Genomic DNA, 16262 nt, shown 5'->3' with positions numbered 1-16262 from the left:
AGAACGTTGAAGGACGGCGGTGTGACAGGTATGTGGGTTGACAGATGTAGACTGCGACTGTGACGAGTGGAGTTCCACCAACTACCAGTGCAACGCCGACGGACAGTGCGAGTGTCAGGAGAACGTTGAGGGACGGCGGTGTGACAGGTATGTGGGTTGACAGATGTAGACTGCGACTGTGACGAGTGGGGCTCCACCAACTACCAGTGTAACGCCGACGGACAGTGCGAGTCTCAGGAGAACGTTGAAGGACGGCGGTGTGACAGGTATGTGGGTTGACAGATGTAGACTGCGACTGTGACGAGTGGGGCTCCACCAACTACCAGTGTAACGCTGACGGGTGGCAGTGTCAGGAGAACGTTGAAGGTCGGCGGTGTGACAGGTATGTGGGTTGACAGATGTAGACTGCGAGTACTGCGACTGTGACGAGTGGAGTTCCACCAACTACCAGTGTAACGCTGACGGACAGTGCGAGTGCCAGGAGAACGTTGAAGGACGGCGGTGTGACAGGTATGTGGGTTGACAGATGTAGACTGCGACTGTGACGAGTGGAGTTCCACCAACTACCAGTGCAACGCCGACGGACAGTGCGAGTGTCAGGAGAACGTTGAGGGACGGCGGTGTGACAGGTATGTGGGTTGACAGATGTAGACTGCGACTGTGACGAGTGGGGCTCCACCAACTACCAGTGTAACGCCGACGGACAGTGCGAGTCTCAGGAGAACGTTGAAGGACGGCGGTGTGACAGGTATGTGGGTTGACAGATGTAGACTGCGACTGTGACGAGTGGGGCTCCACCAACTACCAGTGTAACGCTGACGGGTGGCAGTGTCAGGAGAACGTTGAAGGTCGGCGGTGTGACAGGTATGTGGGTTGACAGATGTAGACTGCGAGTACTGCGACTGTGACGAGTGGAGTTCCACCAACTACCAGTGTAACGCCGACGGACAGAGCGAGTGTCAGGAGAACGTTGAAGGACGGCGGTGTGACAGGTATGTGGGTTGACAGATGTAGACTGCGAGTACTGCGACTGTGACGAGTGGAGTTCCACCAACTACCAGTGTAACGCCGACGGACAGAGCGAGTGTCAGGAGAACGTTGAAGCACGGCGGTGTGACAGGTAGGTACGTTGACCTGAAGCTGTGTCGAATGGGTCTCCTCTCCACCAACCAATATCTCGCTGAGACAGAAAGCGAGTGTCAGAAGAGTGTTGACACGAGAGTGTGAGCGATAGCTCAGCTCAGCTCGAGCCAGTGATTACGAGTATTTCCATAACTTTTCTCCTTGAGCGCAGACCGCTCTTCTTCGTACTAAATTAACACAGTTTTATCAATAACTTAACATGAGTTGCCATATCAAAAAACAGCCCAATTTCAGATGTATGGAGAACAAGAAGAAGCGTGCCGACGGGCAGGGTTGCGAGAGCTGCCCGCACTGCTACAACCTCGTGCAGGACGCTGTTACTCTGCACCGGAGGGAACTCAACGAGCTTGATGAGGTAAGTTAACTTCCATTAACCAAAGGCAGCTTTATAATGATATGATATGATTTATTTATCTCACAATATACAATTTCACTTAAAATTACACATGGTAGATTGTCAGGGATTTATATTGTGATTGTCAGTTTTTTTACATTACGAAATAATTGAATAAGTATGAAGAATAACAGTCACAATCAAAATTTCATTCAAAATTTAGGTATTAAATTACAAATCGTATGTCAGTAGTATCACAATAAATTAAAAACAAATATTTAAAAAATAATTAAGGTCACAATGAGAGGATCGTCATTAAAGTAATAAATAATAAATTATAATAAACCTTACAATTCAGATGTCAACAATCTAAGTAAATCTAATTAGTGATTTCATAAAACTCTTTTACAGAATACAGTGGTTTATCCAATGAAAAGTTTCTCAAACGGCTCTTAAATATTTTGTCAGAGGGCTCGGCTTTCAAGTCTTGGGGTAGTCGCTCGTAATAAGTACCTAGGGCCGATGACACGCGGGTTTTTCCCTGCAAGTGCCATGCGACGCGGGACAGTTCTAAGGCGCCCTGTTGAGCGAATCACCTTGCCAGAGACGTTTACTTTAGAAAATGACGATAAGTTATTTCTGACAAACATCAAAACCTCAAACATATGTAGTGAGTAGTGCGTCATTATTCGGTAGTCTACGAAAATACCCCTACACGAATGTCTTGTTTTAACGCCAGCCATGGCGCGCAGGGCACGCTTTTGTAGTATTAAGACTCGATTCGCATCCGTCGAGCTACCCCACATTATAGAACCGTAAGACATTCGCGAATGAAATATGGCAAAGTAAACCGATTTTAATGCAATTTGCGATATAAGAGGTTTCAATTTTCTTAATACATACGATTAAGACTATAATAAGATAATTAAGACGGCACTACTCAGCTTATCACATAATTTGTCGACATGGCACTTCCAGTTCAAGTTCGCGTCCATCATAAAACCAAGAAAAGAAACCTGCACTCGGTACATAGCGGCATCGGGACGTCAGATATACAATTATACATGGTGGTGAGACGTGTCGTCCTGAAAAAACCATAACGTTGGACTTGCTTACATTCAGCAGCAGCCCGTTAACTGTAAACCACCGCTGCAGCTGTCTGCAAGTGTCATTGATTTTTTCACCCAGCTGCTCATAGGTTTGCGCGCTTACTATTACGGTGGTGTCGTCCGCGAACAGCACTGGCAATCCTGTTGTGATAACGGATGGAAGGTCGTTGACAAATGTCAAAAATAAGGTATTTCCTAGTGCCGAACCTTGAGGAATGCCTAAGTGTAATATGAATCCAGTGTCCAGTGTGAGTGTCAGTGTCGGAGTGCTTAATAATGTAAAGACGATGTTCTTCTTGACAGGTTTGTAATTAATATTCGTTGTACAAAGCTGGTTTCTCATCTTGCGGTATCTCATGGTCTAATAAAACATGGTCTTCTCTTCCCAGAGTGTCACTTGCCTACGTCACAATAACATTGCCACTTTATTTCAACATAACATGTTACATGGGTACATTATATCTATGGTTAATAAGTTAAAATATTTCTTTATAATTTTATAATTTTCATTTATATGTATCTTATCTTAAATTTTACAATAACACGTCATTTTTAATTATTCGTTAGCAATATCTTCCGATTCACGAAAGAAATTTCAGACGTTCGGGTAATTCTGTTTACACTACTGGCAACACAGGATAGCGCTGTCACATCTGACAATCCGCCATTTTGTCCCTGACCGTCATCCTTGTCCAACGCGTGTTAATTGTTATTTCCTTCTCGCTCAGTGTCAGCAGTCGCAGTGTTTTCCAAACTTTTCACGTCGTAAGCTTGGTAATTAATGTTTTGTTACGAAAATGGTTGGCTGCTCTATTCGGAACTGTAAGAGTAGGAGTGAAAAGTGCAGTATAGATTTGTTTTATTTTACTATGTTTCTACATGAATAACTTAAAATTAATGCCGTTAAAATAATTTTCACCGTTGTTTAAAATTCTCCCACATTTTAAAGTTTGAGAATCTGTAAACAGCATGATGACGTAGGCAAGTGACAGTTAGGTCATTCGCGAATCTCGGAAGAGAGTACCAGGCGGAGTATATTATTATACCATGGTTCAAGCCTTTTATCAGGGATGTGCCAATACACATTGACAACTTATTCTTGTTTTGTATAGAGTGGTTATGTTGTGTTTAAGCATGAGAAATTGGTCTTATAAATGCTTGGAGGATACAACTAAACGGAGTAGCCATTAACAGGCTTTCCCCTCTGTCGAAAATAGGCGGCCAACGGTCATACACAATGTATGGACTGACGTTTATCTGACATGGCTATTTTTACGTTACGCATACATTTGACGTTCCCCTCCCCCGCAAAAATCGGCAGACTGTTTTGTACAGAAAATTACAGACATGGCGTCTCCGTTTGATTATATCCTCCAAGTATAAATGTGAGGGCCGAGGGGAAGTGTTAGAAAATTGAACCGTGTATTAGCACCCTTATAATACCTACCAAATCTACGCATGTGTGTATGACACTTAATGTCTTTTTAGTCTATGTCACTGCCAGTGTTGCCAGATGGTCACAAAAGTCACATTTTTCGTGACTTTTCGCCTTCTTGTGTGACATGTGCGTGACTTATGATTTTGGGGCAATTTTTGTGACTTTTGAAGATAGTCGATTTTTGGACAAGTTTAGTTTTGAAATTCGTATTAGGAATGCTCCCAACCAAGCTTACTAAGTCCTTTAAATTTGACACTTTGCACTGACCCTTGACGATATACATCAACAATCATGTTTATCACTAGGTCTTATCATAGTCATGGCAAAATGAGATTTGTTACCTTGACGTGACGGTGTTATATAGTTTGATAAGAGTTTTTTTTTGTGTAATGAATCATTAGTAATGATTCATTTCTTTTAGTCTGTATCTATACTACTCATTGTACTACATCAGTTATTGTGAGATTTTTGAGCGCTCTAAAACCATTAATTTTAGCCGGGGGTAAATTATTTACGAATATACTTTTTTATTTTCTTTTGATTAAAGATTCGCAGACAGGGAAATCGACACCACACTCGCGTTCGCGCTTTCACACCACGATTCACGCACATAGTCTGGAGAGGGCTTAAACAGTGTAAACTTTAAAAAATTTCTCTCGCACTGACTGACTGTGAATTGTATCTTGTTAGTAGTTTGTGGACTCATGTGACTGGGTTAAGTTTGGTAGATTAAGGCGTGTCCAGACGAAGACCATCCCCCGCCAATCTGACCAAACTATCCGATCAAACCAGGACGCGCGGACGCAAACACCAATTTGGCCAGTTTTATCAATTTAAATTTTATGGTGATATTTGACCGCTGTTAATTAAAAAATGCCCCTAACCGCGAAAACTAGCGTCACAAATTGGTATTCTTGCGTCCGTACTCCATTATATCGGTACTATCGGTCATAATCGGCGAGCCAAATTGGCGTTCGCGTCCGCACGTCCCGACCCAATCGGACAATTCAATCAGACCGTCGAAAAATTTTCCTCGTCTGGACAGGCCTAAACTATAGTCTGTCAAGCCATTTCATTAAGTAGAAAAAAGCGTCAAATTTAAAAAATTTAGGCGCGAAGGGTCTATCATCCCAAAGAGAATTTAATTTCGCGCCCTCTTCCACTGACAAAGTTATTTGACTGATTTTATAATAACTTATTATGGTAATTTTTTTTCGTGTTGAAAACGAAAAAAAAATCAAGAAATAAAAAAAGGAACTTACAATTCATGAAATCGATCACATAAAATCATATAAGGTTAGTAGAATTTTTGTGTAATATATTATTTTCGGAATTTCTTCTATTAAAATCGATTTACCAACCCATACTAGAGTCGCACCAAGAAAAGTCCGCAGCAGATTTGATAGCCCACGCAGTGTAAGTGTTATTTATACGTCATAATTTCATAAAAGTTTGACGTTTAAAATGACACTTGCACTGCGTGGGCTATCAAAATCGCTGCAGACTTTTCACGGTCTGACTCTATAAAAATGTGACTTAAGCAGCAAAAACGTGACTTTTAGGGAAACGAAACGTAACTTATGACTCCAGAGCCCTGGCAACACTGGTCACTGCTCATTTATCCCTTCTCTTTGGTATTGGCTTTGCTGATGGCCGGACGTCTCCAATTTTGTACCGAATACATGTAAGTTTCGAGTTACTTAATAAAACAAATAGATGTGCATACAGTGCTTCTCATTCTCCACTGCCCTAGCTGCCCTGCGGAGCCTCGTATCCGCGTAATAACTATGAGAAACCTTTTATTTTCGTCAGTCAACTTTTTCAATAACAATTCCAAATTATTTAAATAAATGTCAAAGTCCCCATTACATGCCCTATATAATACTACAATAATCAAATTAAAACAAGATATTTCAATAGCCGTCAACTCTAAATGATAAGGAACGCAAAGGCTATGTAGGTCATTACGCTGTTTATACTGCGTACCCTCACGTGTAAAAATTGCTACCCCGCCGTGGGAGCCGGCGCGCTCGCGACAGTAGCTGTTCGCGTGCGCATTTTAACCACATAACCTCGTGTCATCTAATTCATTTTATCGGCACCATGTTTCACTTAAACAAAGTAAATCGGGTTTTTCATCGTTACATAGTAATTCGAGCAGTGAAGTATGCGCACTCATTTGTGATTTTTCAAGTCTCGTGGAAGTATTGGCGGTAAAACCATAGGCCCCATCAACGATAAAACGATAGGTCCAATATTTTTGGCCTGCTGAGATCCAGAAATTGTTGTTTTGTTAATGAATTTGGAACGTTCCGTTCATCACTAAAAGTTCAAAGCAGATAGTGGAATTTGTACATAAATGTATACCCGAAGTCTCAGGAGTTAAATCTTTCAATCGCTTTAGCGGTCGCAACTATCTGAACTTCGATTTCGCGCAGTTTTTGATTAAGTCTTGCTTAATCTTACAATTATTATCCAGATCCTCTCGAAAATCTCCAAAGCGCCAACAGTAGTCGAAAACGCGGACTTCGACAAGCAGCTGCAGCGGGTCAGGGAGGATATTCAGCGTCTGAGCGAAGAAACCAAGTCCCAGCTTGAAGGAGGAGACGCCAGCCTCACTGACACGCTTGCTGATCTCTCTGAGAGACTTCATGATGTCGAGTAAGTACTTCATCAGAGATGTGACTTATTTGAAATACTTGTATTTAAAATGCAAATACTAAATGCAAAATACCTATTTTGTATTTTGTATTTAAATACCTTTTGAAGAAAACTATTTTGTATTTTATTTGAAATAGTTTTTGGGACCTATTTTCTATTTTCAAAATACAAAATACTTTATAGTAGGTAATGTAGGTAGGAGTTACAATCTCTTCTGATGTTACAATCCTGGCAACTCTCTCATACTGTTGAATCTGTTTAGTAACGTCGCACATGACCACAAGCGTAGCGAGTGGTTAAAAAAGTGGAATCTTGAGTGTTGCGAGGGTTTCAAGGTACGAGAGGAGAACAAACTTTTCTGCCCTGATGAAACTTTTCTGCACAAACGAGACGTTTTCATCACACTAACGAGAGGCATTATACTAGCTGTAAGACATTACAAATCTAAATTAATGCTTTTAAAAATTGTCCGTTATAATCCATCATCCATCCATCCTTCCGGTTAATATGAGCAAACAACTAGAAATTTGCACTTTAGATAGAGGACTGATTGACACACTGTTTTCAAAGAATGAAGAGTCTTTTCAATTCGGATATTCTGAGTAATACTTTTTAATTCAGACTAGGTACGAGTATTCACTATTCAGAGTACCTTTTATCGCAAAGTATTTGTATTTTTAAAAAGTATTTTGAAAATACCTATTTTGTATTTTGTATTTGAAATACAAATTCAAAAACTATTTTGTATTTTGCATTTGAAATAGTATATCAAGGAAGTATTTGTATTTTGTATTTAAATACTTTTTATAAAGTATTTTTCACATCTCTGTACTTCATCATCATCATCTAGCCGTTTTCGGCCGCAGCGACTGCTATCTACCGCTGAGAGCGTCGCTGTTGCGCTCTCAGGTGACTGACATAGCCAATCTTTGCAGCAAATGTACGGCCACACTCGCTGCAGGTCAGCACCCCTCCGACGTAATTATATGTGATGGCCACAGGTGGTCTGGCCTTTAGCTCGAGTTCTGAGCGTCGTCTGGCTTTAAATTCACGCGCGTGCGCCTGCACAGTATGCCTTCGCTGTGGACAGTCACCAGCTAGGGTTGTTGTGCATGTTGTTGGCTCTATATGGGCTCTATATCTATACACAGAACAGTGGAAACACCAAGTCCAATGAGCAAAGGAGGATGCTAGCCTGAAGACATGCTTGCAGATCTGCCAGCCTGACAGACACACGGTTAATCTTGCTGAGCTAAAACATGATGTCGTGTAATTGTTTAGCCCTTTGCCAGGCTTATATATGTTATATAGTATGTTCCCCACATACGGCACTTCAAACATGTGTTCTATCAGTAAGAAGTAAGTATTCAATTGTCTTTTTTGGACTGTCAGCCTGTTAAGGGGTTAAAGGAGAACGGTGCACTCACTTAACCTGAAATTATTCATACTTGTTATATATTGACATGTGTGGGTAGATAAGGAAATCTGCGGGTACCCCCAGTTCGGTTCTAGCCAGCAAGCCAGCACACGTACGTAACAATACTCAAACAGTAGACGAAATTATATGAGAAACTAGCGACCCGCCCCGGCTTTACACGGGTATACCTTTAAAATTGTTGATATTTTCAGAGACATGCTGGTAAAGATAGAGCGTCTGAGCGACGAAGGCAACGAATCTGTGGACAGGAGCAAAGGCAACGTGTCTAAAGCCAAAGACACCATCGAGGCGGCTCAAAAAGAGATCAATGTACGTATTTTGACGACCGGTCTGGCCTAGTGGGTAGTGACCCTGCCTGTGAAGCCGCGGTCCTGGGTTCGAATTCCAGTAAGGGCATTTATTTGTGCGATGAGCACAGATATTTGTTCCTGAGTCATGGTTGTTTTCTATGTATTTAAGTATTTATATATTATATATATCGTTGTCTAAGTACCCACAACACAAGCCTAGAGCTTACCGTGGGGCTTAGTCAATTTGTGTAAAATGTCCTCTAATATTTATTATTTATTTATTATTTATTTATGCTTCAAAAATACCTACCCCGCCCACGCTTCTCTATTGACATGAACATAAATGCTCATGTTGTTTATTTTTACACAGTGAACATTTATCGCTAGCGCCTGTGCCGTTGGCCGCATCTGTGTTTACAAACGATTTAGTTTTTTGCAACAAGCGTTGTTTATCGGCACCAACTTGGCCGACCCAATCCCATTTGAGACCCTGTCTATTTTTTTTCCCAATGTCAGCAATGCGAGTTGTATGCAATTTGTATATTGTAATTGTAATTAGCCTTTATTATTGAAGCTGGTACATAACATATATTAATTTGATTTATCAACTTTAGCTTCAACTCGTCCTTTGACGTAGGCCTCCTCCATAGCTTTCCATTTGTTTCTTTCTTTTACTGTTTGCATCCATTTACCTCCTATTCTTGTTAAATCATTCGACCATCTAAACTTTTGTGGGCCACTCTTTCTTTTATTATATCTAGGGCACCACTCTACAAGGTCTCTTGTCCACTACTGATTCAATAGTATATACAGCAACTTGTATATACTATTGAATCAGTAGAGTAGTTGTTGTTGTTGTTGTTGTTAGAATTTAGCATAATGGTCAAAAATCACTGATTGTGAGCATTCTCGAGCCAAAAAACAACCAAGCTTTGATTTTCAAATAGACGCCCAAAACGTGACTTCCTACTGCTAGGCTAAATAAAAGTTAAGCCTTAAATATGTACAACTTTCTACTCGTCGACTGTAATTCTTGAATTAAGATTTCGTATACCAAACTGCAATTGGGTACTTTTAATGTATGGGCTCCCAACTCAACTCATCCATCTTCCTCGCGTTGTTCCGGCATTTTGCCACGGCTCATGGGAGCCTGGGGTCCGCTTGGCAACTAATCCCAGTAATTGGCGTGGGCACTAGTTTTTACGAAAGCGACTGCCATCTGACCTTCCAACCCAGAGGGTAAACTAGACCCGTATTGGGATTAGTCCGGTTTCCTCACGATATTTTCCTTCACCGAAAAGCGACTGGTAAATATCAAATGATATTTCGTACATAAGTTCCGAAAAACTCATTGGTACGAGCCGGGGTTCGAACCCGCGACCTCCGGATTGCAAGTTGCACGCTCTTACCGCTAGGCCACCAGCGCTTCTAAGCCACCAGGGCTCCCAACTCAACTATAATATTCATTTCAAACCATCTTCCGCAGAGTGCCCTAGAATACCTCGACGGCGAAGGTGCCTCAGCGCTCCTCAAGGCCCGCAATCGCTCCGACCAGTTCGGCAAACAGTCCGTCGAGATGTCGGCCCTGGCCAAGGAATCGCGGCTGTTGGCCGACAAGTTGGAGAACGAGGCGCACAACATCAGGGACATAGCTGAGAAGGCCTTCAATACGTCCATCGCGGCGAATAATCTGGCTAAGGACGGGATGACTAAACAGGCTAACATTAGGTAAGTGCTTTCAGCTTTGATCCTGGTCGCTTCTGAACCCAGGGTCCGCTCTCTCCATTTCAGACGGTCTTTGGTATTCTATGTTGTGAAACTATTGCGCCCATTGCAGCAACCCCCTAAGCGATTTGGTGTATGTATTTGTAAAAAAACACAAAAAATCGATCTGGGCATAGGAATGTCGCTTTTAAAGTACATGCACAAAAGCGAGGATTAATAATAGTACGTTCAATGAGCCAATAAAAGAGTGTAATTTATTTATGAATTGTCCTTACTATATCTTAAACGTATCGGCGCATGAGTTGAACTTACGCGTCCGATAATAGGAAATGTATCCAGTTCTATTATTAAACTACTAACTTATTTTTTGTGGATCTGCATGACTGAACCTACCTACCAATTATTACATCATTCATACGAAACACCTCGATACTTACTTCAAATAATTCAAATCCTTATTTCATAAGGTCAATGAGACTAATTCCGTCATAGGGACTATTCCGTCCACGAGCGTATATTTCTTTGGTTTTCAATCGTAGGAGAAAAACCATCTGCTTTTGATTGCTGAAACTAAATGCAATCGCTGCTTTGTCGATGAAATTATCAATTTTGTTCGTTGTTCGAGAAAACGCTAGTAGACGGAATAGTCCCTATGACGGAATTAGCCACATTGACCTTAAAACTTACAACAAAAGCAAAGCATACTACTCAATAGATGAAATTTCTGAACGACCGATCACTATTATAATTATAAGTAACTCACCTTATGTACCTACCCACTGACATCTTAATAATAATAATATTGTAAATGTAAACAATCCTCATATAATTTTTATTTTATTTAAGCCTATAATTTGTATTGCGAAATTATAAACTTATTATAATTCCTATGCTGTTATTGACTTAATATAATAATAATAAATAAATAAATTTAACTCGCACTGTTATGGTACGGGATACATGCGCAATATACCTAAAATAAAATAAGTTAAGTTAATGTATATATATGTTTTTAGTTTAAGGATAATCATATTGTGTGCCCTTACAGGGTGTCATGTACCTACCGCTTTATACTTGTAACACCTTACTGTATTATGAACGGCTACAATGAAATAAAGAATAAAGAACTTTTTCTCAAAAATGGACGGCAAAGTCGACGTTGCCGGTTAAAAAATAGGTCGCGAAGTGCGTAGTTTATGGTCATTCAAAAAATTAAAAAGTTAAAAACATTGCAGTCTCGATTTCGGCACTGCAATGTCGCATACAAATTCCATTATTTAACGAGTTCCAAACTTTTTAAAACTTTAAATGGCCATATCAAATGAAGGCATAGGTCCCTTAAACAGCCAAACAGATGATCAGCACTTATTATTATAAAGCCTATAACAGACTATCGCACCGCACCGCGACCTTGGAGCGTCGCACCCATAAGTGAGAGCGAGAAACAGATATCTCTTTCTCGCTCTCACTTATGGGTGCGACGCTCCAAGGTCGCGGTGCGGTGCGATAGTCTGTTACAGGTTTAATGTTGGTACCGCGACTATTTAGGTGTCTCAAATAGGTTGGCGTATTTTCAGCAGAAAAATACACTTCTGTTTTTTTTAAAGGCGGCAAGCAAATTTTTTTAATGGTTGTATTTTTAGGGTTCCGTAGCCAAATGGCAAAAAACGGAACCCTTATAGATTCGTCATGTCTGTCTGTCCGTCTGTCTGTCCGTCTGTCTGTCCGTCTGTCTGTCCGTCCGTATGTCACAGACACTTTTCTCCGAAACTATAAGAACTATACTGTTGAAACTTGGTAAGTAGATGTATTCTGTGAACCGCATTAAGATTTTCACACAAAAATAGAAAAAAAACAATAAATTTTTGGGGTTCCCCATACTTCGAACTGAAACTCAAAAATTTTTTTTTCATCAAACCCATACGTGTGGGGTATCTATGGATAGGTCTTCAAAAATGATATTGAGGTTTCTAATATCATTTTTTTCTAAACTGAATAGTTTGCGCGAGAGACACTTCCAAAGTGGTAAAATGTGTGTCCCCCCCCCCTGTAACTTCTAAAATAAGAGAATGATAAAACTAAAAAAAATATATGATGTACATTACCATGTAAACTTCCACCGAAAATTGGTTTGAACGAGATCTAGTAAGTAGTTTTTTTTTATACGTCATAAATCGCCTAAATACGGAACCCTTCATGGGCGAGTCCGACTCGCACTTGGCCGCTTTTTTATTCGATTATGCATAATTCTTTTTTCACAGCAACGAAGTCCAAATCCTCTCCAACGATCTGAACGCCGCATCAGGCAAGCTGAACAGCATGACCGAGCACGCGGACGCGGCGTTGAAGCGAGCCAAGGCAGTCTACGATGAGGCTTTGGGGCTGTACGCTGAAGTTAACACCACGCTGCTGCCGGATATCAAGCTGGCCAAGCTGAAACAGGATGCCACTGAAATGAATAAGACGGTAAGCTCAGGCATAGAGAAAAAAATACATAGAGTGCTCACTCCTAGGGTTGCCAACTATTTTTTGGTAGAATATAGTATTTTCCAGAATAGGGCATCAAAAATATAGTACATTTCAAAAAAATATGGTACTTTTAGATAAAATACTAAACATAAGTGTAACATACGTTTAATCGGAAATATAGTATTATAGCGTACTATATATTTTTCCAAAAGTATATAGTACAGAGAGCCAAAATATAGTACAATACTATATAATATAGTACGGTTGGCAACCCTACTCACTCCATACATCAGTTCAGACTATTAATTTCAGTGTCTACATCTAGCGTCGAGTAGCGGAACTATCAGGACTGCTACTTGACAATAGATGTAGCACCGACCGGAAAGTCTTATCTCAACAGCATAAGACTTTCCGGTCGGTGCTACATCTATTGTCAAGTAGCAGTACTGATAGTTCCGCTACTCAATGCTAGATGCTAATAGTCTTTTTGGTACTAAAACTGATGTATGGAGTGGGCACTCTATGTATTTTTTTCTCTATGGCTGAGGCTACCGCGAAAACCGAATTTCGAAAACTGCGGTCTTTTTAGGGTTCCGTACCCAAAGGGTAAAAACGGGACCCTATTACTAAGACTCCGCTGTCCGTCCGTCCGTCTGTCACCAGGCTGTATCTCACGAACCGTTATAGCTAGACAGTTGAAATTTTCACAGATGACGTATTTCTGTTGCCGCTATAACAACAAATACTAAAAACAGAATAAAATAAAGATTTAAGTGGGGCTCCCATACAACAAACGTGATTTTTGACAGAAGTTAAGCAACGTCGGGCGGGGTCAGTACTTGGATGGGTGACCGTTTTTTTGCTTGTTTTGCTCTATTTTTTGTTGATGGTGCGGAACCCTGCGTGCGCGAGTCCGACTCGCACTTGGCCGGTTTTTATCTCTGTCACTCAAGAGAAAGATCCCCGCAATTTGCAAAATTGAGTTTCGCGGTAGCCCCTCTGATTTAAATGTTGGAAAATATGAAATAGGGAGCGGATTATATCAGAGAAAATTTACTATCCCTAGCTGGGATGGTGTCTTTAGGGAGACTTTGTGTGTACAAAATTATTACAAATTTAACCGATATCCAAAATCGAAGTGATCCCATAAGTGCTCCGTGAACAAAGTTAAGGATGACTCACGTTGGACCGGGCCGACCGGGCCGTGTCCGGGCCGGAGCTTCCAGCGCTTACTTTTCTATGACAGATGACAGGTGATCACGTGACTTTCCATAGAAAACGTAGCGCCGGAAGCTCCGGCCCGGACGCGGCCCGTGAGCCATCCTTTATGTACGGAGCACATAAAATTAGGAATAAGTAATTGGGAAATGTACATTACAAAGCACTGTATATTGATCATTCATGACGATTTTTTCCACAAATCCTAATAAATTAGTATCGTTGCGCTTGTAAATTCCTTTACGCTACAATACAATCTAATTTTGAGAAGATAACGTTACGTAGGTATATTTCCAAGATACCATTTAATTTCTAGAACTTCTATCCAGTGTTGGCCGAAAGTTAATGCGAATTGAAAATGTTGGCCATTAACCATTATAAATTGAACCTTAAACCGTATCGGACGATTATAGTTTACGATTCAATTTATAATGGTTAATTGCCAGCATTTTCAATTTGCATTAACTTTCGGCCAACACTGCTTCTATCTTATGTTGGAATTTCCAAAATATGATGATTCTGTGATCAGCATACCCCGCAACGGAGCTAGCAAAATCGTAGCATATGACAGTTTTGTGTCAGGGTTGGCGATTATGATGTACCATTTTGCTTTAACTTTATTGTATGTAAGATTAATAAAATTGATCGTTGTTGACCTTTTTCCGATATAACCCGGTTTAATTTACTGTCAAGTAATATAAATTAACAGGTCAATGTCTATATTAGATGCGTTTCAATGTATCTGTTATTTTGTTTATAAAATCACGTTTTTTTCGCATTTCTTTCAAATATTAACATGGAATTTTCATTGCTTGAAAATATTGGTGTATTTGAAAACAAAGAATAGTTATTTTCGATACAAGTGCGAAAAAGAGGAAATTACCTATTCGCACGTGTATCGAACAACGTTTTACAGTACATATGGCACAAGTTTCGACATCCGCACGAAAAGTGCTATTTTACGCACTAGTGCGAAAAAGTAGCCCCATATGTAGTGTAATAGTTATTTTCGATACAAGTGCGAAAAAGAGGAAATTCGAAACGAGTGGCGATAAATTAAAACACGACCGAAGGGAGTGTTTTAAATCGACACGAGTTGCGAATTACCTATTCGCACGTGTATCGAACAACGTTTTACAGTACATATGGCACTTTAAAGTTTCGACATACGCACGAAAAGTGCTATTTTACGCACTAGTGCGGGAAAGTAGCCCCATATGTACTGTAAAATATTTTATAAAATATTTTACAGTACATATGGGGCTACTTTTCCGCACTAGTGCGTAAAATAGCACTTTTCGTGCGTATGTCGAAACTTTAAAGTGCCATATGTACTGTAAAACGTTGTTCGATACACGTGCGAATAGGTAATTCGCAACTCGTGTCGATTTAAAACACTCCCTTCGGTCGTGTTTTAATTTATCGCCACTCGTTTCGAATTTCCTCTTTTTCGCACTTGTAACGAAAATAACTATTTCGTACTTTAGTTTATGCGTAGTAGTGATAACCCTGACGTACAACTGCTACAGATTTGCTAGCTCGGTTGATCAGTGTGCTAATTGAAATTCCCCAGATCGACCAAAGATCAGCAGACCTGGACAGCCTGATATCAGCCAACCGGGACATGCTGCAGAGCCTCGAAGACGCCATCAAGAGCGGCAAGGACCTCCATTACCAAGGCCAGCACCGGCAAGATGAGCTGAGCGAACTGCTGGCCAGGCTGGATGAACTGCAGGCGCAGGCCACGAGTGACGTCAACCTGGCTAACGTCACGCTCAAGGAGGCTAATGAGATATACCAGACGTTGAAAGGTTAGTTTTTGGGTTTTTTTTTTTTTTTTTTTTTTTTTTTTTTTTTTTTTTATGATATAGGAGGCAAACGAGCAGACGGATCACCCGATGGTAAGCGATTACCGCCGCCCATGGACACCCGCAACACCAGAAGGGTCGCAAGCGCGTTGCCGGCCTTTAAGATGAGAGTACGCTCTTTTCTTGAAGGTTTGAAGGTCGTATCGGTCCGGAAATACCGCAAAAAAAGAAGGTTTTTTTTCTCGAAATGGCCCCATCTCAGCATGTTGCTGGCGACTTCCAGCGCTGATCTTCCGATGAAACCATCAAGTGACAAATAATCACGGAAGGTAACAGACAAAAAAAGCGGCCAAGTGCGAGTCGGACTCGCCCATGAAGGGTTCCGTATTTGGGCGATTTATGACGTATAAAAAAAAACTACTTACCAGATCTCGTTCAAACCAATTTTCGGTGGAAGTTTACATGGTAATGTACATCATATATTTTTTTTAGTTTTATCATTCTCTTATTTTAGAAGTTACAGGGGGGGGGGACACACATTTTACCACTTTGGAAGTGTCTCTCGCGCAAACTATTCAGTTTAGAAAAAAATGATATTAGAAACCTCAATATCATTTTTGAAGACCTAT

The 16262-nt window shown here is 40.6% G+C and overlaps 1 protein-coding gene across 1 annotated transcript in view; it reads left to right on the top strand.

Moving 5' to 3' along the window:
- The window catches only part of LOC134660935 (laminin subunit gamma-1), a 56963-nt gene that overhangs the window by 28701 nt on the left and 12000 nt on the right, over positions 1 to 16262 (top strand). Inside the window, exons 19-24 of the mRNA XM_063516821.1 lie at positions 1378 to 1498; positions 6504 to 6685; positions 8315 to 8432; positions 9900 to 10141; positions 12400 to 12604; positions 15399 to 15636. Coding sequence (XP_063372891.1) covers positions 1378 to 1498; positions 6504 to 6685; positions 8315 to 8432; positions 9900 to 10141; positions 12400 to 12604; positions 15399 to 15636 — 1106 coding nt within the window. The remainder of the gene's footprint in view (positions 1 to 1377; positions 1499 to 6503; positions 6686 to 8314; positions 8433 to 9899; positions 10142 to 12399; positions 12605 to 15398; positions 15637 to 16262) is intronic.

The sequence above is a fragment of the Cydia amplana genome, chromosome Z, assembly GCF_948474715.1.
Source record: "Cydia amplana chromosome Z, ilCydAmpl1.1, whole genome shotgun sequence".
NCBI classification, from domain to species: Eukaryota; Metazoa; Arthropoda; class Insecta; order Lepidoptera; family Tortricidae; genus Cydia; species Cydia amplana.
This window is presented reverse-complemented; position numbering and strand designations above follow the sequence as displayed.